General features: G+C 43.6%; 1 protein-coding gene across 5 annotated transcripts in view; it reads right to left on the bottom strand.

The window, feature by feature from the left end:
* LOC123755734 (uncharacterized) overlaps positions 1–27,969 on the bottom strand; it is a 318,192-nt gene that overhangs the window by 139,222 nt on the left and 151,001 nt on the right. For all 5 annotated transcript variants that reach the window (XM_045738480.2, XM_069300013.1, XM_069300014.1 and 2 more), the window contains one exon: positions 11,782–11,926. In XM_045738480.2, coding sequence (XP_045594436.2) covers positions 11,782–11,926 — 145 coding nt within the window. The remainder of the gene's footprint in view (positions 1–11,781; positions 11,927–27,969) is intronic.

Here is a 27,969-nt window from a genome sequence, read left to right as displayed (position 1 = left end):
AACCGCAAGGCCGAACACAAAAGGTCCCGGGCGCGCAAGTCCTCCGCAACGAGCGCCGCCGAAAGGGAGGGAACCTGCACATGGAGCTGAATAACGCCCACATCGCGGGGAAGGGCAGGGGCAAACAAGCACTCATGCAGGTACTCAAGTTCGCCCCCCAGGAAAACCTGAAGCACCGTGGAAGCTTCCCGCCACTCCAGCGTGCGGGAACGACAGAAGGAATGCCAGGAATCCAGACCAAACAAGGGGCAGTCTGCTAGCCAGGATGACTCCGGAACCTCGTAACGGAGCCAGAAAGGGAACGAAGTCCCAAACCTGAACGTGGACGGATCCATTTCCGAGGCATAATCCGGGTCACGCAGGAGGAAAGCTGCAAAGGCCGCTCGCACCACACCAGGTTGGATGCGATAAGCCGAAAACCTCCGGAAGGACGGAACCGACGTACCCGGGGAAACACGGAACCGAACCCGGGGAGGGGCCGACACCAAATCCAACTCGTACACAGAGGGGGAAAAAGAAAACCCCACTCCTTGTAACAATAAGCCCCGCTCAGTGGGAAGAAAAACCCAGGCGGGGTCCAGCGGGGCCCAAGGCCCCCAAGTCAGCCCCTCCCCAGCCTCGAGGTCCGTCACCACAGGACCCGAGGCCGAGTCCTCTCCCCAAGCCCCGACCCCACAAGACAAGGACGGAGCAGCCGGAAAAGCTGGAGGAAGGGGGCCCACTGGTCAGACCCTGAAGCTTCGGCCGGGAGACAAGACTCGAATGCCTCTGCTGCCCCCCCGGAAGGGGCAACCCCCGAAGCTGCCCGAGTCTCGAGATCAAGTAACCCCTGCTCCGACCCCGAAACCCTCAGACGCTTCAGGGCCGGAAGCAGGGGCGGGGGACCAGAACGAACAGAAGGGGAAGGACGAGGAGGTGCGGACTGAACCAGGATCGAAGCAACCCCCACCCCAAAGTCCGGGTCTCGAAAAGCAAAGCGGGGCAGCCCCGGGGCATCCGGGGAAGCAACCAACCGAGCGCGTTGCAACAGACGAAACCTAGACTGCAACGCACGCGCCGCCTGTACCCGAATAGAATCATCAGAGGATTGGGTAAATTGAGTCACAAGCAAGCAGCAACACTCACAGGACTCAGGGTCGAAAGTATCACCGACCCAACAGGCAGCGTGGCAGAGGCAAAAACAATGAGGGTCACCCTGAGACAAGGGGACCGAGCAACCCTCAAACTCGCACACAGCGAGTGGGGACTCCGGGGTCACATCCATCGGACCCACGCGCCCCCTAGGGGATTCCCAGGGTCCTGAGCGTTTACTTTAAGAGGACTCGCGCTCAGGTAGTCCCAGGCAGGGTGCTGCAAACCGGCGCCCAAAACTACCAAGCAAACTTCTAAAGCTGAACCCCAGGGACGTGTACACTCACGGGGACCTAGCAGGGGGCGCCACCGAGGAGAACAGTGGAAGGGCAAAAACAAACTGAATAAAATGACAGAACCCCCCACCAGGCAAAAACAAAAAGAAAAACAAAACCCTGCAAGAGGACAGCGAACCCCAAGGAACAGAGCCGGCCGCGATGTCGGGAAATACAAGCTGAGCAGCACCCTGCGCCCCTACCAGTGCAAACTGCCTCTTACCTGCCGGTAACAAGGGAGAACAGAACACCCAAGAGCCCAACAGGCGGCCGAAAAACCGAAAGGTAAAACGGACCAGCAGAGGCAGACCCCGAGGAGCCTGTGGAAGGTGGCCCCAAGCCCCAAGGGCAGTACTTACAGGGCACCTAGGGAAGGCAGCCCTAGGCGCATGCAGCCCGAGTACTGAAGATAACTCCTGGCTCTCGCATCCACAAAACCAACACCACATGCAAAGCACAGTGCAGTAGCGACACCGGAGCCAGAGCACACGACCATCGCCTATAGCATCAGCCTCAAGAACTGAGGTGTGGGTAGCCGGCGCGGGGGGTCTGGGGCTCCCCCTTCCCCCTCCCGGGGAGGGGGGGAGCTGCGCAGACAGCGGCGCGGCGGTGTGTGACGTCACACTAGTTTGCTTGTTTTCGGTTGGGGGAGTTCTATCCACTAGTTCGGTTTTTGGTAGCAATTTTAACCAGAATAGGGGTTTGTTTTGGGGCGCTTACCTTTCTGGGTGCCTGTTCCGGTCGATGGCAGACATAGAATGCTTCCAACTACACGGGGGCTTCTATAGGCCATTGCTCCCCTTGCCTCTCTGAGGGGGCCCGGTTCTGGCCGTGGTCCCCGGTAGGCCTAAGAACTCCATACACATGACTGATGCCAAAGTCTGACATTAGCATATCAGCCTGGGATAGCTCCGGGGAGCCGACGGGGCTCCTCCCAGAAAAGACCTGTGTACAAAATTCCAGATATGTAGAGCAGAAGAGAAGTTTGAACCAGTAAAGTACATCACCAAGCTGATGCACTGAAAGAGGCAGAGCAGCAAAAAAAAACAAAAAAAAAAAAAAAAATGCCTGGGATAGAAGTGCCAGAAACCATGTTTGAGTCGGCCACCAAAGCACAAGAAGGATCACCCTCCCTGAGAATTATTGCAAGGAGACTACTTCAGACACAACAGAACTTGGAGCAACAACTAAACCGGGAAAAAGGGATAAACACACAGCAACATTAACTAATCAAGCCGACAGGTAATCACCACAAGAGCCCCGCTATTGGGGAATGGCGCCCGATAGGAAAAATGGTGCTGGATCCACACTGATGCTAAGAGGCCAACCTCTGTGGGTGATCGAATATCTCACAAAGTTAACGGAAGGACATGTTGTCAACGTTCAACTCTGTGGAAATGGAATAGCCCATCCACAAGAATGTTGGTTAAATCCCACATGTGAACCACAGAGAGAACCAAACCCTGAAAATCCAGAAGTTAAGCCAAACGAAGCATCCAGCTTCAAAGCAGGATGGACTGAAGCAACCCCCCCTACCCCCAGTTCAAGTAATGAATTACAGGGAAGCAATTACAGGGAAGGGAGCCGGTCGGCCGAGTGGACAGCACACTAGACTTGTGATCCTGTGGTCCCGGGTTCGATCCCAGGCGCCGGCGAGAAACAATGGGCAGAGTTTCTTTCACCCTATGCCCCTGTTACCTAGCAGTAAAATAGGTACCTGGGTGTTAGTCAGCTGTCATGGGCTGCTTCCTGGGGGTGGAGGCCTGGTCAAGGACCAGGCCGCGGGGACACTAAAGCCCCGAAATCATCTCAAGATAACCTCAAGTTATTATGAAGCTGGAGCATGGAACCAAGAGGAAGCTAATTCTTCTCAAGGCATTCCAAACAGCTGCAAACTCGCACATCATACTGTGTGCCCAAAGGAAAAGACACAACCACCAACCCTGGGTGGCCTGGGAAGCCTGGTCACGAAGCCCAAACCCAGAGCTGATGCGTCTGTCAACACATCCAGTGATAGGGGGATGATACAACTATGAAAATGAACCTTGTAATGATCAAAGAGGAGGCCGGCGAAATAACAGCCAACAAAGAGAGTGTGGGACCCGAACCTGTCAGTCCCGGGAATGATAGAACAGGTGAAATTAGAGAAACCAGAGAAGCCTGGAGCTATGCCCTGCCTAAAAGGTAAAGCACACTGGCAAAGTTCAAGCTACTGCACAACTGCTCAACCAACAGACGAGATACCCAGGGCCGATCAAACATCAGACTGCGGCAAAGCTGCAGGAAGAGCAAAGCTGCCAAAGGTGGGCACAGACACATCGACCAAGAGTCCCAAAAGAGGCCCAGACTGGTCCCAACCTGGGATAGAACCAATTGGGACTTTTGCCACTTCACCAGGCACCCAAACTTGGTGAACTGAGAAGAATCATATCTCTGGCCATATCTGATGCCCCCATGAAGAAAGCTAACCAGGCCTTGAACCCAAGATGAATAGAGACATACCAAAATGCCTCCATGAGCTCCAGGGACACCATCCAAGATTCTGCTTGCAAGACCAGGTGCATACCTCCCAATGGATAGGCACGAGCATCGTGAGCAAGGCTACCAAGATCAGAACTACAGGCCTCAAGGCCTTCAATCCTGGGATAGAGCCAAGAATATGCACATCCTCATGGAGCTGCTCAGAGAGCCGCCTCCATGAGAACCCAAACGTACAAGTCTTCTGTCAAGTGCATAAGCACCTGATGGTCATCTCCAATATGAGCCCCAAGGAGCACAGACATTTGCACATGGAGCTGCCACTTGCACATATCCTTAGGGAGCACCAGAGCACACAGTCACTCACTGATTGGAGAATAAGGGGGCAACCCTTAATAGAGGGTAATTACTTAAGTGTAGTTACAGGATGAGAGCTACGCTCGTGGGGTCCCGTCTTCCCAGTACTCTTTGTCATATAACGCTTTGAAACTACTGACGGTCTTCGCCTCCACCACCTTCTCACCTAACTTGTTCCAACCGTCTACCACTCTGTGAAAGTGAATTTTCTTATATTTCTTCGGCATCTGTATTTAGCTAGTTTAAATCTATGACCTCTTGTTCTTGTAGGTCCAGGTCTCAGGAAATCTTCCCTATCGATTTTATCAGTTCCTGTTACTATTTTGTATGTAGTGATTATATCACCTCTTTTTCTTCTGTCTTCCAGTTTTGGCATATTTAATGCCTCTAACCTCTCCTTGTAGCTCTTGCCCTTCAGTTCTGGGAGCCACTTAGTAGCATGTCCTTGCACCTTTTCCAGTTTGTTAATGTGCTTCTTAAGATATGGGCACCACACAACCGCTGCATATTCCAGCTTTGGCCTAACAAAAGTCGTGAACAATTTCTTTAGTATTTCACCATCTATGTATTTAAAAGCAATCCTGAACTTAGAAAGCGTGACATAGGCTCCTTGCACAACGTTCTTTATGTGGTCCTCAGGTGATATTTTTCTATCTAGAACCACCCCTAGATCTCTTTCTTTATCAGAATTCTTTAAAGATTTCTCACATAATTTATAGGTTGTGTGGGGTCTATGTTCTCCTATTCTACATTCCATAACATGGCATTTATTAACATTAAATTCCATTTGCCAAGTGGTGTTCCAGATACTTATTTTGTCCAGGTCTTCTTGAAGGGCATGACAATCATCTATGTTTCTTATCCTTCCTATTATCTTAGCATCATCAGCAAACATGTTCATATAATTCTGTAAACCAACTGGTAGAACATTTATGCAGACAATAAACATCACTGGTGCAAGAACTGAACTTTGTGGTACTCCACTCGTGACATTTCTCCTGTCCGATACATTGCCTCTGATTACTGCCCTCATTTTTCTATCAGAAATTTTTCTGAAAATTTTTCATCCATGTTAGAAGTTTACCTGTCACCCCTCCAATATTTTCCAGTTTCCAGAACAACCTCTTATGTGGAACTCTGTCAAAAGCCTTTTTTAGGTCCAGATAGATGCAGTCAACCCAACCATCTCTTTCCTGTAAAATCTCTGTGGCTCGATCATAAAAACTGAGCAAGTTCATTACACAGGATCTTCCAGATCGAAAACCATACTGTCTGTCTGATATTATATTGTTTTCCTCCAGGTGTTCTACCCATTTAGTTTTAATTATTTTTTCCAATATTTTGACTATTACACTTGTCAATGATACAGGTCTATAGTTAAGGGGGTCTTCCCTATTTCCACTTTTGTAGATTGGAACTATGTTAGCCTTATTCCACACATCAGCTACAACTACTGTACACAGGGATGCCTGAAAAATCAGTTGAAGTGGAATGCTGAGCTCAGGTGCACATTCTCTCAGAACCCATGGTGAAACGCCATCTGGACCAACTGCTTTGTTCTTATTGAGCTCCTTTAGCATTTTTTCCACTTCATCTCTAGACACCTCTATGTGCTCTATGTTGTTCCCTGGAATTCTTATTGTGTCTGCTTCCCTAAAGATTTCATTTTGTACAAACACACTTTGGAACTTTTCATTTAGTGTTTCACACATTTCCTTTTCATTTTCCGTGAATCTATTTCCCATTTTCAACCTCTGAATATTATTCTTTACCTGCAATTTGTTGTGTATGAATTTATAGAATAGACCTGGTTCTGTTTTACATTTGTCTGCAATCCCTTTTTCAAAATTTCTTTCTGCCTCTCTCCTCACTGCCATGTAGTTGTTTCTCGCATCTTTGTATCGCTGGTATGTTTGGGGGTTTGGCCTCTTCCTGTATTGATTCCATTTTTGTCTTTTGGTCTCTGGCCCTCTTGCAATTTCTATTGAATCAATTCTGTTTCCTAGTTCTGCATCTCTGTTTTGGTATAAATTGTTTTGTGCCTTTATCACATATTTCACAAAACTTGACATACATCTCATTCACTTCCTTGTCTAGCAACAAGTCTGTCCAATTATACTCACTAAAAAAATTTCTAAGGTGGCCATAATGTCCTTTCCTGAAGTCAGGTTTTTCAACTGCTTCAACCTCCTTATTTTCTTCCAGATTATAACGCATTGCATGCTTTATTCCCAAAAAGACATGGTCACTTTTACCCAAGGGAGGAAGGTACTGAATGTCAAATATCTCTTCCTCCTTCCTGGTAAATATCAAATCTAGCATGGAGGGAACGTCCCCTTCTCTCATCCTCATAGCTTGTTTAACATGTTGATACAAGAATGTTTCCAGGATGAGATCTACAAAACTACAGGTCCAAAAATCTTCTGTTTTAGCTTCATATGCGTCCCAGTCTATGGATTTCAAGTTGAAGTTACCGATTATCAACAGTCGTGATCTATCGTTATCCGCTCTCGCTATAATCTCTCTCATTATTGTTATAAGACCTTCGCGTTTACTATCTAGCTCCTCCTTTGACCATGTGCTGCTTTGCGGTGGACTATATGCATTTATGATCATTAGTTTATCATCCACATGGCAGATCTCTAGTGCTATTATGTCAACTTCTTGTGGATTGGCAGTCATTATTTCGTTCACCTTTAGGTGTTCTTTCACCAGCACAGCAACGCCACCGCCTTTCCTAATTTTTCTGTCTCGTCTCCAAATTCAGTAGCCCCTTGGGAATATGACCTCATTTAAAATAACATCTTCAAGTTTTGTCTCCGTGAGTGCAACAATGTCTGGTGTCTGCAGCTGTATTACATCACTTAACTCCAGTATCTTCAATCTCACTCCATCTATGTTGGTGTATGCAATCTTCAGGAACTTGTTCCCCCTCTCCTTATTCTTCACTCCCCTCTCTCTATTGATTTTGTTGGTTTGCCTTTATGTACCACTTTACTGGTCTGCCTACCCCTATCACTTTGTAGAAAAAAGAATTGATTTCTTCTTCATTCCTGCTCTCATTTAAACTTTTTGCCTCGGCGAGGTTCAGTTTCAGCTTCTCTCTGTCTTCTTTTGAAAGATCTCGTCTTAACGACCACTCTTTCCCATCCTCATCACTTTGTAATTTTCTGGCATTCCTGAGTACTACTAATATCTGTTTGGCACCGTTTAGGGTGATCCTCAAAGGTCGATTTTCCCCTTTTACGTATTTGCCTATTCTCCTGTAGTCGCACACATTCTCTATGGTAGTAAGACCTTCTACGAGGCCAACAATTTTATCTACTACTTTCGCTTCTTCTACAGCTCTTTCTGACCTAGATGTTATCTCCTTTTCTTTGCAACCAAAAATTATCAGGGACTTACTCCGATCAACTGTGTTTTGCACCAGCTTCGGGTTAGATGCCAATTCCTTTCTCACTTCCAGCCTAATGTTTGTTTTATCTTGGTTGCTGCAGTGTTTGGCTTCCTTTACTGCTTCTCCAATTTTTTCCTTCTCCTTGGCCACTTGTGCATAGGTGAGTTGCATATCTATATTGCACTGTTCTATTCCCTGTGTAACTTCCTCCATCTGTGCTAACAAAAGCTGTTTCTCCTGTTGAATTTCCTTACCTAACCTATTGTAGTCATTTATGTTTAAATTTACTTTAACTTCTTCCATAGCTATTTTTAAGAGTTTATTTTCTTCTTCCATGGCTTTGCAATTTGTTTCCAATTGATTTTTATCCTTGCACAAGTCTTTCACTATATTCTCAAGACATAAAACTTTGCTATTCAAATGGTCATTACTTTCTTTCAATTTACTAATTATCTCTACATGAGAGTTCACTATAGTATCTAATTTTACGAACTTGTTATGTAGACTACTAATATCAATGCTTTCTTCATTGAATCCCGCAAAATCAAGCTCTGTTTTGTTTTTCCCCTTGACAGTGGCCATCTTGAATGTTCTTCTCTGCACTGGAAACACTAGGGCACCTTTTTCTCATTTGATTTTTTACTTCCCTTAGCACATTCCTATTATCTCACCTATTTTTCAAAAGCACTATACCTTTATGTTCTCTGGGACACCACTCACTATCATCAACCTGTAGTACAATACTTGGGATTGTTGAAATATGCTGGAGCTCCTCTGATGCAAGTGTTGACCCTAGGGTCAACACTTGCCCACATGAAAGTTTGCATAGTTCGCTCTGAAAATACCTGAAGATTTATGTTTTGCGTAATATTGTTCTTAGAAGATTGTATCAATGTGTTGATACAAGAATGCCTCCAGAATGAGGTTCACAAATCTGCATGTCCAAAAGTCCACCGTTCTTGCTTCATAGGCCTCCCAGTCTATTGCTTTAAAGTTGAAGTCCCTCAGTATCAACAGTCGTGATTTATCTTTATCTGCTTGTACAATAATATCTCTCATGACCATTATGAGGTCCTCTCGTTTGTCATCCAGTTCTTCCTTTGTCCATGTGTTGCTTGCTGGTGGGCTGTAGGCATTTACAATTATCAGCTTATCATTCTGATTCCAGACCTGCAATGCCATTATGTCAATATCTCAAGGGTTTTCAAATATTAACTCTCCCACCTTCAGGTGTTCTTTCACCAGTACAGCCACTCCTCCCTTCCTAGTTTTCCTGTCATGTCTCCAAACTGAATAGCCCCTTGGGAATACGACTTCATTTAATATATTTCCTGCAAGTTCCGTCTCTGATAATGCGACAATATCTGGGACCCTAAGCTGAATTATATCTTGTAACTCCAAAGTTTTTGACCTCACTCCATCTATGTTGGTATATACAATTTTCAGGAACATGTTCCCTTTCCCTTTGTCCCCTTCCACTACTGATTTTGTTGCCTTGTTTTTATGTACCATTTCACAAGCTTTCTAGTCCCTGACACTTTGTAGAAAAAAGAATTTCTGTCTTCTTCATTTCTATCCCCATTTAGACGTTTTGCTTCAATGAGGTTCATTTTCAGCTTTTCTCTGTCTTCCTTTGAGAGAACTTTCCTTTGTCTTTCCTTTGTTCTACATCCGAGAACAAACTTTCTCTTGTTCTTTCCTTTGTTCTGGGAGCCGGTCGGCCGAGCAGACAGCACGCTGGACTTGTGATCCTGTGGTCCTGGGTTCGATCCCAGGCGCCGGCAAGAAACAATGGGGCAGAGTTTCTTTCACCCTATGCCCCTGTTACCTAGCAGTAAAATAGGTACCTGGGTGTTAGTCAGCTGTCAGTGGCTGCTTCCTGGGGGTGGAGGCCTGGTCGAGGACCGGGCCACGGGGACATTAAAGCCCAGAATCATCTCAAGATAACCTCTTGATAACCACTCCAAGTGATATTCTGACCTGACTGCAAAACCATTAGAAGCTTCAGAACTAGAACCAGGTAGATGACCAGAAGAAGGACAAATCACACTCACAGAGGAAGGAAGAGAAGGCACAGACTTAGTTCCGATATAAGTCATCAATGCGTTCAATTCTGAGTCTCTAAACATCATAGGGGTCAACTCCGGGGTATCTAAATGATCACAATGCTGAGAATGACTAACATATGCAAACTTAACTTGTAAAGCAGCAACTGCCTAATATGCTTCCAAACATGAAGCAGAAACAGTCAAAGAAGAGACCCAATTAGAGTAAGTTTCACAGAATTCAGGATTCAAGGTATCACCAACCCAGCAGGCAGCATGGTACAGGTAGAGAGAATGGTCATTGTCCGGTACCAAGGACGATGAATACCCTTTGAGCTCTCACAAACCAAGCACAGTCTCAACCAGCAGATTTATAATGAACCACCCCAGATCCCTGCGAGAGAACAGCCATGGCATGAAGGCAATAAGCCAAGCATGATACTCTCCATGTGACCTTCCAAAAGAATAGATGACAACAAATGCAGTCAAAAATCATAAGCACTGAGCAACCATATAAACAAGCATGCAAAAAAAAATGTCTGTGTTTGGAAATGCATACAAACCTAGTGCACCCAAGGCACAACCAAGCAACTTTCAACCAAGGGTCCTTACCAATGAGTCAAAGATCCATTAGCAGTTCAAGGTGAGGATCTCTACTCCAGTGGCCCAGGCCTCCTGGGGGCAAATTACTTAACATACCAGAGAACTCTGCCAGTAATGCTAGGGCAATGCTAGCAAGCACCAAGGGAAGAAATCCTAAATACATGCAGCCAGAAGTGCAACAGAAGCCAAGCCCATTGAACAAAGCCAGATGGAAAACACACACCTGAAGCCAATACCAAAACAAGAAAACAAAACACAAGCAATGGCCCCCACAGGGTGAAGTCTAAGAACAGCAGCACTTAACTTACAGCAGAGGTGCTTGCTGCATGCTGACTGACGCAGGCACTGCAGGTAGTAGTAACCACCACCACATCGGCAACACAACTGATCAGGAGAACTGGCCAAGAACCGGGCTGGGTTGCCTGTTGGTGGCTAGTGATACTACTGTGTTTGACCTAGTTGTAAGTGAATATTGTTTTGTTTGAATCATTGGTAAAGTTGTTTGGTACTTTTGAGGCATCACTTTCTGTGAACCTTACAGATGATTGTATTGCTTGACTCCCTACCCACCTGTTGGTAGTCATGCTTTACTGACTTCCTGGATGCTTTTCCCAGTGGGGTGGCAGATTGTCACTTGTTCCCTGTGGCTGTGTGAGGTGCCAGGTTCTGGCTTTGGTAGGCCAAGCACAACTCCTGCAACTGATGTGATCCATTACAATGGAACAATCTCAGAGAGATAGCTTTTGGGAGCCATCAGGGGCTCCCCCAGATAATCTTATTAACATTTAGAATACAGTACTGTACTTCAAAATATTTTCTGGGGTATGATAAGTTATAATCAAAGTACAATACCATACTACACTGTAATTCAAATATGAGTCATGCATTATCTGCATTATCATTGTAATGGAAGCCAAGCGGATGTTATTTATGGCATTGGGTACATAGCTGGCAAAGACTGGTAATCAATTGAATACAAAAATCCTAAAACAGAATTGCAGTGCATAATCAATTTATTGGGCAACAAACTGGTAATTTTCCATGAAAAATTCAAAGTAACACAAATAGAGCAGAGGTTATCCATGGCATTTGGTGTATAGCTAACCACAAAGACAGGTAATCAATTTAACACAAAAATCCCAATGCTGAATTGTATTGTCAAACTTGTGGAACCAACCACTGTATGTTTATCTGTATTGTATACCACAATGACGTGTAGGAATGTGTAGTGCTGGCCAACATTCCCTCCTTCTGATATTATTTATGATCATAGCAAAATGTTGATACCAACATCAATTTGTCTTTCTCTATGGAAAGCAACATCTCAATCTAGTGAATTAAAAAATAAGATTTTGTGTTACATATTTCATTCCCAAACTGATCATAGATTTGTGCTCCAAACTGCTTAATAACATGTTTATGTAAAAATCTTAAGTCAAGCATTAAATAAACATGATCAGAATGCATTTTGCCAAAATATCGTGTTGATTATTACCTTGGTATACTATCATCATTGGCAACACACGGTGAACACAGGGAGTCAGAGGAAGCCATCAGCTTGTGAGAAATAAACGCATAATCCAATTCTAGACGGGGATTCGTGGGGCTACTCTGAATGTTCTGGGATGGCCTACATGCGTCTGAAATTGTCAACATGATCAGAACACAAATAATTTCTCAATAACACTTATTACTGAACTGACCCATAAAATATATACAAAATAAACCATTTTTTTTAATGCAGGAGTCATGTGACAAATATCTTAAAAATGTATATTCTATAACTTTATTTACATAGAAGAAATACATCTAATGATAATACATAATACACCATGTAAAAGCCTATAAAAATATTCAAGTACAGTATTATCAAGATCGTTCCATCACCCTCTTATCAGTGCAAGTTTCAACCTTAATAGCTATTAAGAACAAAAGAGCGTGCACAATAACACATTAAACACATAATGATACAAGTCAGAAAAATGAAACATTTATTTTGCTCCTTATAGTGTTGGGAAATTCAGAGAGAAAACATTGTCCAGAATTCAAATTCATGGAAAATATATGGTGAAACAACAAGAATTCAAGAGAATGAATTGTTAAGTAATTATAATTCAATAAGATGAATGGTGAATGGTTAATTATAATTCAAAGGGAGACGGAGGATGAAAACGTTATAGAGTATTTATGAATTAGAGAACATGAAATGAATATTGATAAAGTAATTCAAGTCACTGTAAGGAAACAGTGACTAGCAAAGAATAAAGAAGTGCTGATCACCTTATTTAAGAGATGATGTAAAAGTATAATTGAAATACAAAAAATATATTTGAATTAATTTTAAATTGAAGAAATTTACCATAAGTAACTTATTAACTGTCAATATCATCCTAATTGGGTTTCTGCACAATAACAGCAATGCATCAGAGACATTAAACTCTTCTTATGGTCAAAGAATGATGGAAAAAGCAGTACTATTCAAAAGTTAGAATATTAAATCTTAAAAATAAAAGCAATTGTACCAGCTTTAATACAAACTGAAAAAAAAATGTTTAAACATGTTAGGAAGGTGCAAGGATTGTCAGTGCTCTGGATGCAACCCATCTTACCAGTATTAACTCATTACATTGCTCCAATCACTTGAGAGCATTGAGTCTACTTGCTACAATCCTCTCAAGATGATTTGAGGTGCCCCATTTTATTCAAAAGCACCACCCATTCTATGGGGACATCACTTGACACTAAAAACCTCTGATGACTGTTTGCCTAGATGGAAAACAAAGTAAACAAAGTTCCTTTGTTTTCCTACAGGGTATAAGGTAAAAAATATAGACCCTGTCATTATGTATGAGAAAAGCAAAAGCTCAATATGTACTGTATTCTATTTGTATTTACTTAACCATGGCACTGCACAGAGTGCCTGTAGGCACTAGATTGGGGGTGCACAGAGCACCTGTAGGCGCTCATATTTTTAGCATTGGATTCAAAACTGGCGTGCAGTGACTTGGGTACAAAATGGATGCCTGAGGCCTCCAGTGATCGTCCGCCATTTTTTTTAAAATCCCAGCATACCCCAGGGCCCGGAGGACCCTCAGTTTCAAGGAAGCAACCATGTCTGATGCATCGTCTACGAGCTCCCGGTCCATGGTCAGCCACAGTGCTGCAAAACGACTATCAGAGGAGGAAATATGGGACATATTGTATTATGATGGACCAATTGTTGACAATTTAGACTATGATCCAGAAAAAACCTAACACAAGGGTCTGACACAAGTTATGGGGACACTGAGGTGGACGATGTCGTGAGTGTGTACAGTACACGCGCCTCGCCCGGCCTCTCACACCACCCTGGGTCAACACCGCTAGAGTTGCCATCACCATCTGTCACCTGACGTGATTTTATTTGGTGATACTACATGTGATGAGTCTTTTTAGGCTTCAGTGACATAGGCTCAGCTACAAGCAGTGTTGATGAACTGAGTACAGCACAAGCGGCTATGGAGTTACTAGGCAGGGTTTTGCTTCCAAGCACCATGACGAGGCAAGTGCCAGTGTGTCAAGCGCCCTGAGGGCAAAAACTACAGTGCGCCCTTGACATCAGGTGTTCATGGTAGGCCTATACTATGCAGAACAGTCTCATCTCCTGGCATACTCATATACAGCTCTAACACAAGACAATGGAGCTGTGGATTTGGCACCCGTGCTGGTGTTGGCCGTGGAGTTGGAACCCATGCTGGTGTTGGCGCCCGTGCTGGTGTTGGCGCCCGTGCTGGTGTTGGCGCCCGTGCTGGTGTTGGCGCCCGTGCTGGTGTTGGCGCCCGTGCTGGTGTTGGCGCCCGTGCTGGTGTTGGCGCCCGTGCTGGTGTTGGCTGTGGTGTTTGTGCCAAAACCAAAAACACTGGTGTACTTGTGTGGCAGTATTGTGAGAATTTTGTCCCACAAATTCTAACATTTGATGACACAGATGTTGGTGTGACACCCTTACTCCCATATACCAGTGATGATATGCATGAAATTTATTATTTTATGGTATATTTTGACCAGCAATTAATGGACCATCTCGTTTCAAAGACAAACGGATACGCTCTGGAACTAATTGACACTGGAATTTTCCCTGCCTCTCGATCAACATGTTGGAAAGACACGACTAATGGGGAAATGTATGTGTTTTAGCTTTATGCACGATGATGAGGCATGTAGATAAACACGCAATCCAGGATTACTGGAGCAAGGCCAGCCTTGTTCCAACCCCCCTTGTTCAACAGATACATGTCTCGTGATAGGTACCTGCTGCATCTCAGGTGCCTGCACCTTGAGAACAATGCTAATGAAGACACACGACAGATTGTGGAAAGTGCGGAAGATATTTAGTGATCTGAGAGGAAAGTTCCGTGACTATTTTGTACTAGCACAGAATGTCGTGATAGATTATTCACTAATTCTGTTCAAAGGATGACTGGCATTTAAGCAGTACATTCCATCAAAGCGGCACAGGTTTGGACTAAAGTTTTTCATGCCATGTGACTGTGAAACTGATATGGTCATGGACATGATATTGTATTCAGGTACAGACATTGACATACCAGATCAAGATCCACACGGGTTCTCAGGCAGTGTCGTGAAAACACTCGTAGAACCATTGCTGAACGAGGGGCATATCCTGTATACTGACAACTACTATACCAGCCCCTTGCTGATTAGATTCCTCCATGACCACAACACCGACATATGTGGCACTGTCAAGGCCCACAGGAGGGAAATGCCAGTGTTTGGCATTGGTCTTGCAATGGGTGAATGCCAGCTGCAAAAGTGTCTTAAAATGTTATCCGTGCAGTGGAGGGACAGACGTGAGGTGAATATGTTGAAAACTATTCACACCGGTGCCATGTTGGACAGTGGCAAAGTGAATTTTGCAACAAGGTTGCCAATGTATAAACCTGATTGTGTCATTGACTACAATGTAAATATGCGGCTAGTAGATAAATATGACATGATGGTTGGTGCTGTCGAGTGCATGCGAAAATCTGTGAAGTGGATGAAGAACTTATTTTTCCACCTCATTGGCATTACAGTGCCGAACTGTTTCAACACATATTTCATGAAACCTGACAAGAGACCACTAATCCGTAAATTCAGTGTTGCTCTGGTGTCACAACTACTGGTGATGTAAGGGGTAGAGGGCAGTGTTGTGCCACGTGGAATACATGGATGGCAAAATACTAAAGAAATTGTTCATGACTTTTGTGAGACTAAAGCTAGAATATGCAGCAGTTGTATGGTGCCCATATCTTAAGAAGCACATCGACAAACTGGAAAAGGTGCAAAGACATGCCACTAAGTGGCTCCTAGAACTGAAAGACAAGAGCTACGAGGAGAGGTTAGAGGAATTAAATATGCCAAAACTAGTAGATAGAAGAAAAAGAGGCGATGTAATCACTTAGTACAAAATAGTACTGTAACAGGAAATGATAAAATTTATAGGGAAGATTTTCTGAGACCTAGAACTTCAAGAACAAGAGGCCATAGACTTTAACTAACTAAACGAAGATGTTGAAGAAATATAAGAAAATTCATTTTCGCAAACACTGATTGACGGTTGGAACAAGTCAGGTGAGAAGGTGGTGGAGGTCAAAACCGTCGGTAATTTCAAAGCGTTATATGACAAAGAGTGTTGGGAAGACGGGACACCACGAGCGTAGCTCTCATCCTGTAACTACACTTAGGTAATTACACTTGGGTAATTACTTGGTGCGTTGAGTGCAAAGTTGCCTTGTGCCCTGTTCACTGCTTCATTGATTAACACACACACACACGCTCAGTTCTAAGTGTTGATAGGTGATGTATATAGTCTGTGATAGTGTACAATGTGTAAATAAGTTGGAAATGTACATAACTGAACATGTAATATAGAAAATATGAACAATGTTTGTGAACACATTTGTGATACATGTAACACAGTTTCTTTGAACAGTATGGATCCAAAGTAAGTACATTTGTGCTTGTGCTTGCAATATTTTCAACATATCTGTGATCCCATGAGGGTATTCAACCCTTTTGGAAGAAAAAAGATTTTTTACAAAGAATTTTTTGTATGCGCACAGCAGGACTGTCGTATTTTAAGGCACCGCACCATGGTGGTTAATAAGGGAAAATACAAAATAAACATTTCATAAATAGCTACCTCACACTGTATTACTGCACTGTATCCAGGAAATTAATTTAATATACAGTACTAGATTCTAAGCCATAATACTGTATACATGAAAGCCATGCTATGCCACACCCTAAAATGATGCAAAATTAGATATACACAGCAGAGTTTCATATGTTTTCATGAATCCTAAATAAGATGACAAATATTAAATGTAGATATAGATAAGCCAGAGGAGATTGTTACTGGTGATATAACTTCTGTACATACAATAACTGGACACATACCAGAGGAGATTGTCACTGATATATAACTACTGTACATACAATGACTGGACACATACCAGAGGAGTTTGTCACTGGTATATAACTACTGTACATACAATGACTGGACACAAACCCAGATCCAATTGCAACAGTTCTTCCCATGTAAAACGGGATCCAACTTAACTAGGATCAATGCAGTGCTAATGCAGATTTGTGTTGGATGAACAAAATTCTAAATTATTTGCTTTCTTTAAATTTAAATATGCACAAATACATGTTTGATCATTTGTACTTGCAAAAACACATTATTGACTCTTAAAATGGCAAAAATCTAAATATAGCATATCACAATTAAATGGATATCTGGATGCAACTGATGGGGTCCAGTTCCAATCAAACTAGACAATCAGGAATTCACTCTACGTATATATTAAAATAAAAATTCTACATAACTAACATGTAGTGAGATCTAATGATTCCAAGTGTCATACACTCTTGTGGGATTTACATGCAACTCAGCCTAGATGTATTTACATTATCAATTATATGGTCTCAGACTAAGCTCATACATTAGCCTCATGTTTATTTATTTATTTATATATATATATATACAAGAAGGTACATTGGGATTGTGAGAATACATAATATAGTAATTACAATCTTGTAAAGCCACTAGTACGCACAGCGTTTCGGGCAGGTCCTTAATCTAAGAAAATTTTAAGTAGGTAAATACTTGCAAAATTGATAAAAAATTATAAGTTACAAGGCAAGAAAAAAAATAGAAGATGAGAGAAAATTGTAGGTATATTAAAGCACATAGGTAGCTCAGATTGATTGCAATGACAGCTTGAATGGTAGTTGACAAAAATTGGTAGGCACAATACAGCATATGGCTAGCACATAAAATCTAGCCCAATGACCTGGAAGGAAGGAAGGGAATCAAGGAGCCACCAGGGCTGGTTTTCTGGGGGAAGACCTGTGTGGCTCCTTGAAGCCACACTGGTGGCTCGTGTGGCTCCTTGAAACCACACGCAAACCTACAGAGAAGGAGAAAACACAGGGACTTACCAGGGAAGAGACAGAACTGCAGGCAATCAAGATGAAGACGTGAATCAAAGTCAAGAGACTCAACCCAAGGCCACACAAGGAAGCTGAGGCCCAGGAACATCAACTAAATACCAGGCTGCCAGAACCTTGTTGGATGCTTGAATATCAGTCCAAGACCATTAGCAAAGACAGCCACCAGAGTGGCGTACTTCTGAATAACATGGGCATGAGAGTATACAGCAGGATGGCTAGACTTATTAACACTGTGGATGACCTAAGAACACGTGCCTTGGAACAGGGGGAACCAAGGACACTGGATCCACACACACACACAGCATCCACCAAAGAAGAATTGGTAACACAAAGGTAGCGGCGAAGGGCCACCACCAGACACATCATATGATGGACCACCTAGCTATATCAACTAAGTATCAATAATCAAATAACCCTTGTGAAAGCCAACCAACTCATTCTTCACCAGAAAAGGAGCCAGTTGCAAATGAACAAAACACCCACCAGGGTCAAAACAACAGAAACTATGCCTCCAGAGCTCTCCAGAGAGCATAAAGCTCTCCAATCCAACAACCAGAGGCAAGAGACACCAAAGACAAAGCCTTGGAGAAAGAATCATGGACTGAAGGAGACATCATTTAATGAGAAGTGCAAAGAAAGGCAAGACCATGGTTCAAAGACCATACAGGCTCAGAGGGTGCATGAGCAGACCAAAGGTTAAAGAATGCCTGAGACACCCTGTGAAACAGCACCGAGGTGTTATTGATACCAAGCACAAGCTGTAGTAGTTCTGCCAGTGCCACATGAGGCAAGGCAACAGTATTCGACATGAAATGAAGATCAAGGAAAAGCCAAGAAAGGAGAGAACCACATGCTCGGAAACCAGAAAACAGCGACAAAGGGGAAAAGAAGTGGTGAAAGGAGAACCATGAAACTTTATAATGTTGCCAAGAAGAGGAACATAGGTGGGACATCATCAAAGACGCCACCTGCTTGCTGTAAAGATGGCGATAAAGGATCATCAAAAAGACCAGATGCAAAGAGCTGATGAGAAGGTTGAACCAACGAAATATGTCACCAGGCCGACTCTCTGGTAGAGGCAGAGTCGTGGAAAAACAGCCAGGTTAGGACATCAAACAAGCAGCATCTAAAATCAAGGCTGAGCGAACCACCAAGGAGCTAGATAGCCCACCCTCCTCTGGTAGAACTCCAACCTGTCCTAGACCTGAAGCAACAGCCAGACAGGGAGGAAAAGATAAAGGAACTCCCGATATCAACCAATCCAGATGATATGCATCCACAGCAAAGGCCTTATAATCAGGGAACAGAGCTGCATAAAGAGGAAAGTGCTGATTCTACTTCAAAGCAGAGGCCCACATAGAGGCTCACAAATGTTTCATAATGCCAAAGGAAGGAAGTGGCATCAACAGTCCACACCATTGAGACAGAAAGGAACCAGGACAGACCATCCACAAAAGCAGTGGACACTTCCCAAATGTGAACTGTACTGAGAACCAAACCTGGAGAACCCAGCAGAAGAGTTACGCATAGCATCCAGCTACATAGCAGCTGTCAAAGGGCCAACTGAGTCCACCCAACAGTCATGGCGATGGTGAAAGGGATGGTTCTGGATAAACAAGAACAGCCTCTGGAGCAATACCCTAACCTAGTGGGAAAAACATGCAGGCAAAGTTGAGGCTCCTGCACAATCGCTCAAGCAACTGTCAAGTCACATGGGGCCAACTCAACACCAACTGGCAGTGGCACTGCAGCAGTCAAGGCTGCCGGAGGAAGGGAAAGTGGTCGACTGAGTCCCACACGAGGCCCAGCTAAGTCTAAACCTGGGATGGAACCAACTGGGACTTCTACCAGTTTACCAAGATCCCAAACCCAGTGAGCTGGGAAAGAACCATATCCCTGGCAAGTAGTGACGCAGACAGACTGGAAGCTCACACCAGTTAGTCATTGAGGTAGGCCAACATATACACTCCAAACAACTGAAGATGAGCCAAAACTACTCAAGTGTGTAAATACACGTGGAACCAGATTGAGAGCAAAATGGAAAATACAAAAGCGATAAGCTTGCCACCCCACCACAAAACCTAACCGATCCCTGAACCTCAGATGAATAGACATGCCAATATGCATTACAGAGGTCTAGGGAGATTATCTAAGCATCCGCCTAAAGTATGAGAGGAACCTATGACAAGGTGGTCATCTAGAATGAGGGGCAAGGAATAAACCAGTTTGACTGCGACAAGTCGAGGATGAACCAAAGGTCCAGCAAGTCTTGTTTTGGAACCAGTAAGAGGCAGGAAATCCACCAAAGCAATGCAGTCATTTCAACCAGGCCAGAAGCCACCCACTCCAAGATGCCAACACAGGCATCTTGAAGTCTTGGAGGTGGGGGGTTTAAGGAGCCGACCAGGTTCACTGCTGTCCCAAAATCGTAAGCTTGTGGACCACTTATGGTCCACATGTGTGGTCCATTTGTGTGGTCCACTTGTGTGGTCCACTTGTGTGATCCAACTTGTCATATGAGAGAATTATTAATTGTAATCTGTTATAGAATGGGAAAGTTTTCCACCAGTCTGTGAACTCTGTCTGGACATCGTAAGCAAATGGAGCAAATGGAGGGAGGGAGCCGGTCGGCCGAGCGGACAGCACACTGGAGTTGTGATCCTGTGGTCCTGGGTTCGATCCCAGGCACCGGCGAGAAATAATGGGCAGAGTTTCTTTCACCCTATGCCCCTGTTACCTAGCAGTAAAATAGGTACCTGGGTGTTAGTCAGCTGTCACGGGCTGATTCCTGGGGGTGGAGGCCTGGTCGAGGACTGGGCCGCGGGGACACTAAAGCCCCAAAATCATCTCAAGATAACCTCAAGATAAGATAACCTGACCATGGGGAAATGATCCGGAAAGCCCACAAATCATGAACCAGGAACTGGCAAACCAGGCAAGCCACCCATCACTGCCCCACGAAAAGCGACTAACTGTGAAAAGGACCGGCATGAACCACGGAAAGCAGTGGCCTACCTCGACCCACAACAGGCGAAGCCCCAGCTATGCCTGATCACCTGCAAGGGTGAGAATAACACCCCAAGAACAAAGGAGATTCGAAATAAGATCACAAGCAGTAGCCTCCGAAGAAAGAAACCGAGACACAATCTCTTCAGGAAAGAGGAGAAGAGAAAAAGGGGAGGCAAATAACAGAGCAAGGGCCCATGCTGACTCCAAAGACTGGGCCAACACAACCTGCCGACATGCGAGTTGGGAAGTGTAAAGCATGACAGATGCCTCCATGAGCATGGGAGCATACAACTTGGGGAGAGCAACTGACAGCTATGCTATTGTGCCTCAATGTCCTCCTGGAGTCAGTCAATATGTAGCTCAAGGAAGCCCAGAAACAGCATGACAAAACCCAAATGCAAGCAAGCACAAAGATAGTCTGCCACAAGACAATCACGTACTAGGGGACACAGGTGGAAACTTAGTACCCAGATGAGCCACAGAGACGTTAGAAAGAATTTTTTCAGTGTCAGAATAGTTAATAAATGGAATGCACTAGGAAGTGATGTGGTGGAGGCTGACTCCATACATAGTTTCAAATATAGGTATGATAAGAGCCCAGTAGGCTCAGGAATCTGTACACCAGTTGATTGATGGTTGAGAGGCGGGACCAAAGAGACAACGCTCAACCCCCGCAAGCACAACTAGGTGAACTAGGTGAGTACAAGTGCTGCCAACCCCAGTTAAGACAATTCTAGCTTCAGCCTGAGTGAAATTCAATGGTAGAACAAACATAATGTGGGTGGCCTAAACAATAATCACAAAACAGTAAAATAAAACAAACCAAGCAATAGCCTCTGTTAGGACTTATGTTGCAGGGAAAGCCAGCACCACTTAGCTGCAAGTACGCAGCAGACAACAGACCCAGCAGATGCTACTGATGTTGGACTGATGTCACCAGGTGGAAGGTTGAGGTGGCAGGTTAGTTGGAACCTCGGGTGACTATGGTTGCTATCTGGCTTATGCTTTCTGGTGGCATTTTTTTCCAGTTACTCTGGTTGAGCTCTGATTCCCTGGTAGGTGATAGTTGGGACTCAGAGGATTGATTTGTTGGGCTAAGGCATAGTGGGCCCACAGTTAAGCTAGAGTAGGTAACTATGATGCCCTTCTGAAAAGTACTTTACCTGCAATACTGAACTCAAAGACAGCATATAACTGCCTGCATCTCTTAAAATACACAGTACATCAATAACATGTTGAAACCATGTAAGGAATCTAATATGAAGGTAAGAACAATAATAAAAACATTCAATTTCCCATTACAATGTGCTTGTCTCTTAGGAGAATAATAAGAAAATTGTTTTTTGACTGTCAAATGAAAGAGATTATATTTAATTTGTTCCTTTCTATTTAGAGACACATGGTTTAAAACTAGTTCATGTAGCCTTCTGGCTGCATCTGTGCTCATCTTGTTTTTAAGCAGGGCTTTAGCTGCACCAGCCACTCTCCTTTGCCGACTCACCTGACTCATTACAATAACTTCTTAATCAATCGCATCCCAGGCATTTAAACTTATCAACACTGCTAGCACTTCACCATTCACTTTTATTTGATACAGTATTATCCTTAATCTCCGTCGCCATAACTTTACTTTTGTCCACATTCACTTTTTAACAATCTTCTCACATACTGGGACTCACAAAAGGTCCTGGTAGTACAGTTAGGTATGTTTTAGACGCACATTCGAGAATTCGAATCACAGGCAGGACAGAAATGGTTGGGCACATTTCCTTTCACCTAATGTACCTGTTCACCTAGCAGTAAGTAGATACTCAGGAGTTAGCTTATTGTGGGGTTGCATCCTGGGAGGGGTCAGTAATTTGGCCTGGGGGGGGGGGGGGGCAGTGATAAAAGCCAAAACGTGTATGAATACACTCTGGCTTCCTGTTCTCGACACAATGAATTAATATAATTACCTGTACAGTGGTACCTCGGAATACGAGTATCCTGTATACGAGTTTTTCGGAATACGAGCAGGATTTCCTCGGAAAGTGTGTCTCGGAAGGCGAAGGTTACCTCGGAACGCGAGTTTGTTGATACGCGTTCAGGCCGACCTAGCGCGTGGTGGTACGGCGATCGTCGCCCCTCCGCCCCTCAGTTTACCATTGTCTCGCGCCCAGTGACTATCCCACATCAATTCTTCACCCAGATTTTCAGTGTTTTGTTGGATTTTTGGTCATTTGACTATACAATTTGTTATTATATATCTCACTATGGGTCCCAAGAAAGCCAGTGGTAAGGATCAAGGCAAGAAAGCCCATGTGAGGATGACAATAGAGGAGAAACAAGAGACCATTCGGAAGCATGAGAATGGTATACGTGTTGTTGAACTTTGTAGGTAGTACAACAAAGCCACATCAACAATATGCACTATACTTAAGAAGAAAAATGAGATTATGAGTGCTAAAGTGACAAAAGGAGTAAGAACAATGACGAAATAAAGACCACACAAATACTTGAAGAAGTGGAAAAGTTGTTATTAATTCGGATACACGACAAGGAATTAAGGGGTGATAGTGTTTCGGGGGCCATCATTTGTGAGAAAGCCAGGGTGTTGCACGAAGACCTTCTAAAGAAAACCCCTGCAACGAGTGATGCAGATACGAAAGAGTTTAAGGCAAGCAGGGGCTGGTTTGAAAAATTTAGAAAAAGAAGTGGTATCCATAGTATTACAAGGCATGGGGAGGCAGCCAGCTCAGACAAACCAGCCGCTGGACGATTTATTGACGAATTTAAAGAGTTTGCAGAGGCTGAGGGATTATCCCACCGCAACAAGTGTTTAATTGTGACGAAACAGGACTGTTTTGGAAAAGAATGCCTAAGAGGACATACATTACCAAGGAGGAAAAATCCTTGCCCGGACACAAGTCTATGAAAGATAGGTTTATGCTTGTGCTGTGTTCAAATGCGAGTGGCAATTTGAAAATTAAACCCTTGCTAGTGTATCATTCTGAAAATCCAAGGGTTTTCAAACAGTATAAAGTGCAGAAAACCCATTTGTGTGTGATGTGGAAGGCTAATAAAAAAGCATGGGTGACTAGGCTTATTTTTTCGGAGTGAGTGAATGAAGTGGTGTGCCCTGCCATAGAAAAATATCTGCAGGAGAAACATTTGCCACTCAAAGCCGTGCTTCTCCTCGACAATGCTCCTGCTCATCCTCCAGGCTTGGAAGATGATTTGTTGCCCAGATACAATAAATTCCTCACAGTTAAATTCCTTCCTCCTAACACCCCTCCTCTAATTCAGCCTATGGACCAGAAAATCATAGTGAATTTTAAGAAACTTTATGAAAGGGCACTTTTCCAGAAATGTTTGGAAGTGACTGAAGCAACAAACCTCACCCTCAAAGAGTTCTGGAAACACCATTTTAACATTTGTAGTGCTTTAAAACTCGTTGACAAAGCCTGGCAAGAAGTGACTCAAAGAACCCTGATCTCTGGCTGGAGAAAATTGTGGCCTGAATGTGTGACAGAACTAGACTTTGAGGGGTTTGAGCCTGTAAATGATGCACCTATTGTTGACGAAATTGTTACTCTGGGCCGGCAAATGGGCTTGGAATTGGATGATGATGATGTGGAGGAGTTGGTGGAAGAACACAACGAAGAACTGACCACCGAAGAACTCCAAGCCCTTCAACAGGAACAGCAAGACAACGCAGCTGATGATTCTACAGTGGAGGAGGATGAGGCAGTAGCGAATGTCCCTTCTGCACAAATTAAGGTGTGTCAGATGTGGGAAGAGATGCAAACTTTTATTGAAAAGACTCACCCAGAGAAAGCTGTAGTAGGACGTTGCCTTAATCTTTTCAATGACAATATGATGCCTTACTACAGAGACAGCTTGCGAAGAAGGGAAAAGCAAGCTTCCATGGACAGATTTGTGGTGAGAAAATCGAGCAGTGAGCCACAACCAGGACCTAGTGGCACTCAGATAAAACGTGCCAGGGAGTGCACACCAGAAAGGTCCTCACTGCCTGATGTGATAATGGAAGGGGACTCCCCCTTCCAAACAACAATTCCTCTCCTCCCTCTCCTCACCATCTTCCATACACCTACAGCATTCAACAGCAAGGTAAGTAATAACTTGAACATAGTTTTGTAGGTTTATTTAGATGAATTAGGTATAAAAATTTAGTTTGATGTGGGGTTTTTGGGGTAGTCAGGAACGGATTAATTCATTTCCCATTATTTCTTATGGGAAAATTAGCTTCGGAATACGAGTTTTTGGAATACGAGCCGTCTCCAGGAACGGATTAAACTCTTAAACCGAGGTACCCCTGTATTGTATTCAAGTTCAGACGTTGACATACCAAGTTAAGATCCACACGGGTTCTCAGCGAGTGTCTTGAAACACTCATGGAACCATTGCTGAACAAGGGGCATATTCTGTATGCTGACAACTACTATACCAGCCCCTTGCTGATCAGATTCCTCCTTGACCACAACACCGGCATAGGTGGCACTGTCAAGCCCCACAGGAGGTAAAATGCCAGTGTTTGGTACTGCTATTGCAGTGGGTGAATGCCAGTTGTGAAAGTGTGATAAAATGTTATCAGTGTGCTAGAGGGACATACACAAGGTAAACACTGTATGTTGACAACTATTCACACCGATGCCATGTTCGACAATGGCAAAGTAAACTTTGCAACAAAGTTGCCAATGTACAAACCTGATTGTGTCATTGACTACAATGTCAATATGCCACTAGTTGATAAATGCGACTTGATGGTTGGTGCCGTCGAGTGCGTGCAAAAATCTGTGAAGTGGACGAAGAAATTATTTTTCCACCTCATTGACATTGCAGTGCTGAATTGTTTCAATATGTGGACCTGGACCTGGAACTGCCAAGTCCATGAAACCTGGCAAGAGACCCCAACCTTCCCCCAATACATACATTCAGAGCTGCTCTAGTGTCACAAATTCTGGTGAAGTATGGAGTGGAGGGCAGTGTTGTGACGCATGAGGTATCAGCAATAGTGTTTCACGCAGTTCCTGACAGACTCAGGAGAAACAAACACTTTGCTGTACACAAGTATACTTGTACACTGTACACTTTGCTATTATTTTTCTCTTGATATCTCTTACCTTTGTAGATCACTTCTTTTTTTAAATACTTGTGGTTGCTAAAATATTTCAGAGAACATTTTCATTCTTTCATCTCTATGTAGGACCTCTTTCTAATCTTATGCAGGGAGACAAATTTTATTGCAATACTCTAAACCTCTGCATTACATTTTCAATGCATTGTGCTGAATTTGTAGTATTCAGTTATTTTGAGAAGATTTTGGAGCTTAGTGTTCCCGTGGCCCGGTCCTTGACCAGGCCTCATTTTTGTTACCCACCCCCAGGAAGCAGCCTGTAGCAGCTATCTAACTCCCAGGTACCTATTTACTGCTAGGTGAATAGAGACATCAGGGTGAAAGAAACTCTGCCCATTTGTTTCCGCCTCCACCGGGAATCGAACCTGGAACCTCAGGACTACGAATCCCGAGCGTTGTCTACTCAGCTGTCAGGCCCCCTTTCAGGATGGTTTCCCAAAGGATGTTTTATAGTTCTCTGTTATTTATATTTTCCCCATTCAGTACATTACAGGTACTTCCATTGTTGTAATTAAATGAATTGAATTTTCCTTAACACTTGATGGCACATTTTCACACACTGTGCTGCTTGTCCTCATAAACAAAGCCAAATGCTCATTAACCCAGCTGCCAAACCCTGTTTATGAATGAAAAACGATTTACACACGACTCACAACTGATGACATCCGAACACTTTCGGAACAAGTGCTTCGCTAACGACATCTGTTCAAACCACAATGTTATAAATGCTACACCCATGTACTTCAAATACCAATAATCGCCAACAGAACCTAAACACCTAACCAACACCTAACTATATATAGAATTTTAATGTATAATATTATTAATTTATATACGAGAACAAACCAATTTTTAATACACTGAACAGTATGTTAAAATTAATGAAATGTGTCTGGGGAGGACAGCTGCTGCTTTAAACAGACTAGTGTGAGGATGGGTTGCACTGTGTATATCAATATTGTGGTCCAAGAATGTTATGTAGAGTCGCGAAACTAATAACCCTTAGTTCTTCATTGTTCGTTAATACCAGATAGTGAAATATTTTTTTTTCATTTGAGATGATTTCGAGGCTTAGCGTCCCTGTGGCCCAGTCCTCGACCAGGCCTCCTTTTTGTTACACACCCCCAGGAAGCAGCCCGTAGCAGCTGTCTAACTCCCAGGTACATATTTACTGCTAGGTAACAGGAGCATCAGGGTAAAAGAAACTCTGCCCATTTGTTTCCGCCTCCACCGGGCACCGAACCCGGAACCTCAGGACTATGAATTTGAAGCGCTGTCTACTTAGCTGTCAGGCCAGCTTTTTAGAACATTAGAACATAAAAAACATTAGTGTTCTTTTATCTGTTGGCTAAGCACAAACTTGACTCAAAGGCTATGTAGTTTTCTGGCATGATTAGGCTTTCAGTTTTTTTCCTTGTACAAAATGTTTGTCTGTCATCTTCCACCTTAACCCTTAAACTGCACAACACATCAATAGCTGTGGTGAGTAATTGTTGCAGAATTGCACACCATAGCTACTGATGTGTTGCAGTACCGCACAAGATTTAAATGGCCCACAACTACACGGGGTTCACATCAGCTTCCTCAGCACTCTAGAAAACTGACACCATTTTTTTTTAAATTGTGGGCAATATTCCCGGGTGTGAGAGCCTCAGTACTAAGACAGTAACCAAGGCAGGCACATGCAGCATGAGCTAACAGCACTGCTGTTCAGCTTGTGACCTCAGCATCTCCTAAAAGTGTAAAAATATATATGTAACTGGTATTATTTAGCCATGACAATATTACAGAAGCGCCTGTGATAAAGACTGTGTACAATGCTCAGATATCAGTGAACCCAATGCTGTTCAAGATGTTCACAGCACTAGCCACAGCACTACCATTGTTTCGTCCATCTAAGAATCTTGAAACAACTTGTTACAAAATACAGCTGTTACAAAATAAACTTGTGGAAACTTATTAATTTACAGGATTTAGTAACCCGAATTCTGGTAATAGCAGCATTGTGGTGAGAATTAGCATTGTGCGTAGTTGTGAAGT

This window comes from Procambarus clarkii, chromosome 43, assembly GCF_040958095.1.
Source record: "Procambarus clarkii isolate CNS0578487 chromosome 43, FALCON_Pclarkii_2.0, whole genome shotgun sequence".
In the NCBI taxonomy this organism is placed as follows: Eukaryota; Metazoa; Arthropoda; class Malacostraca; order Decapoda; family Cambaridae; genus Procambarus; species Procambarus clarkii.
This window is presented reverse-complemented; position numbering and strand designations above follow the sequence as displayed.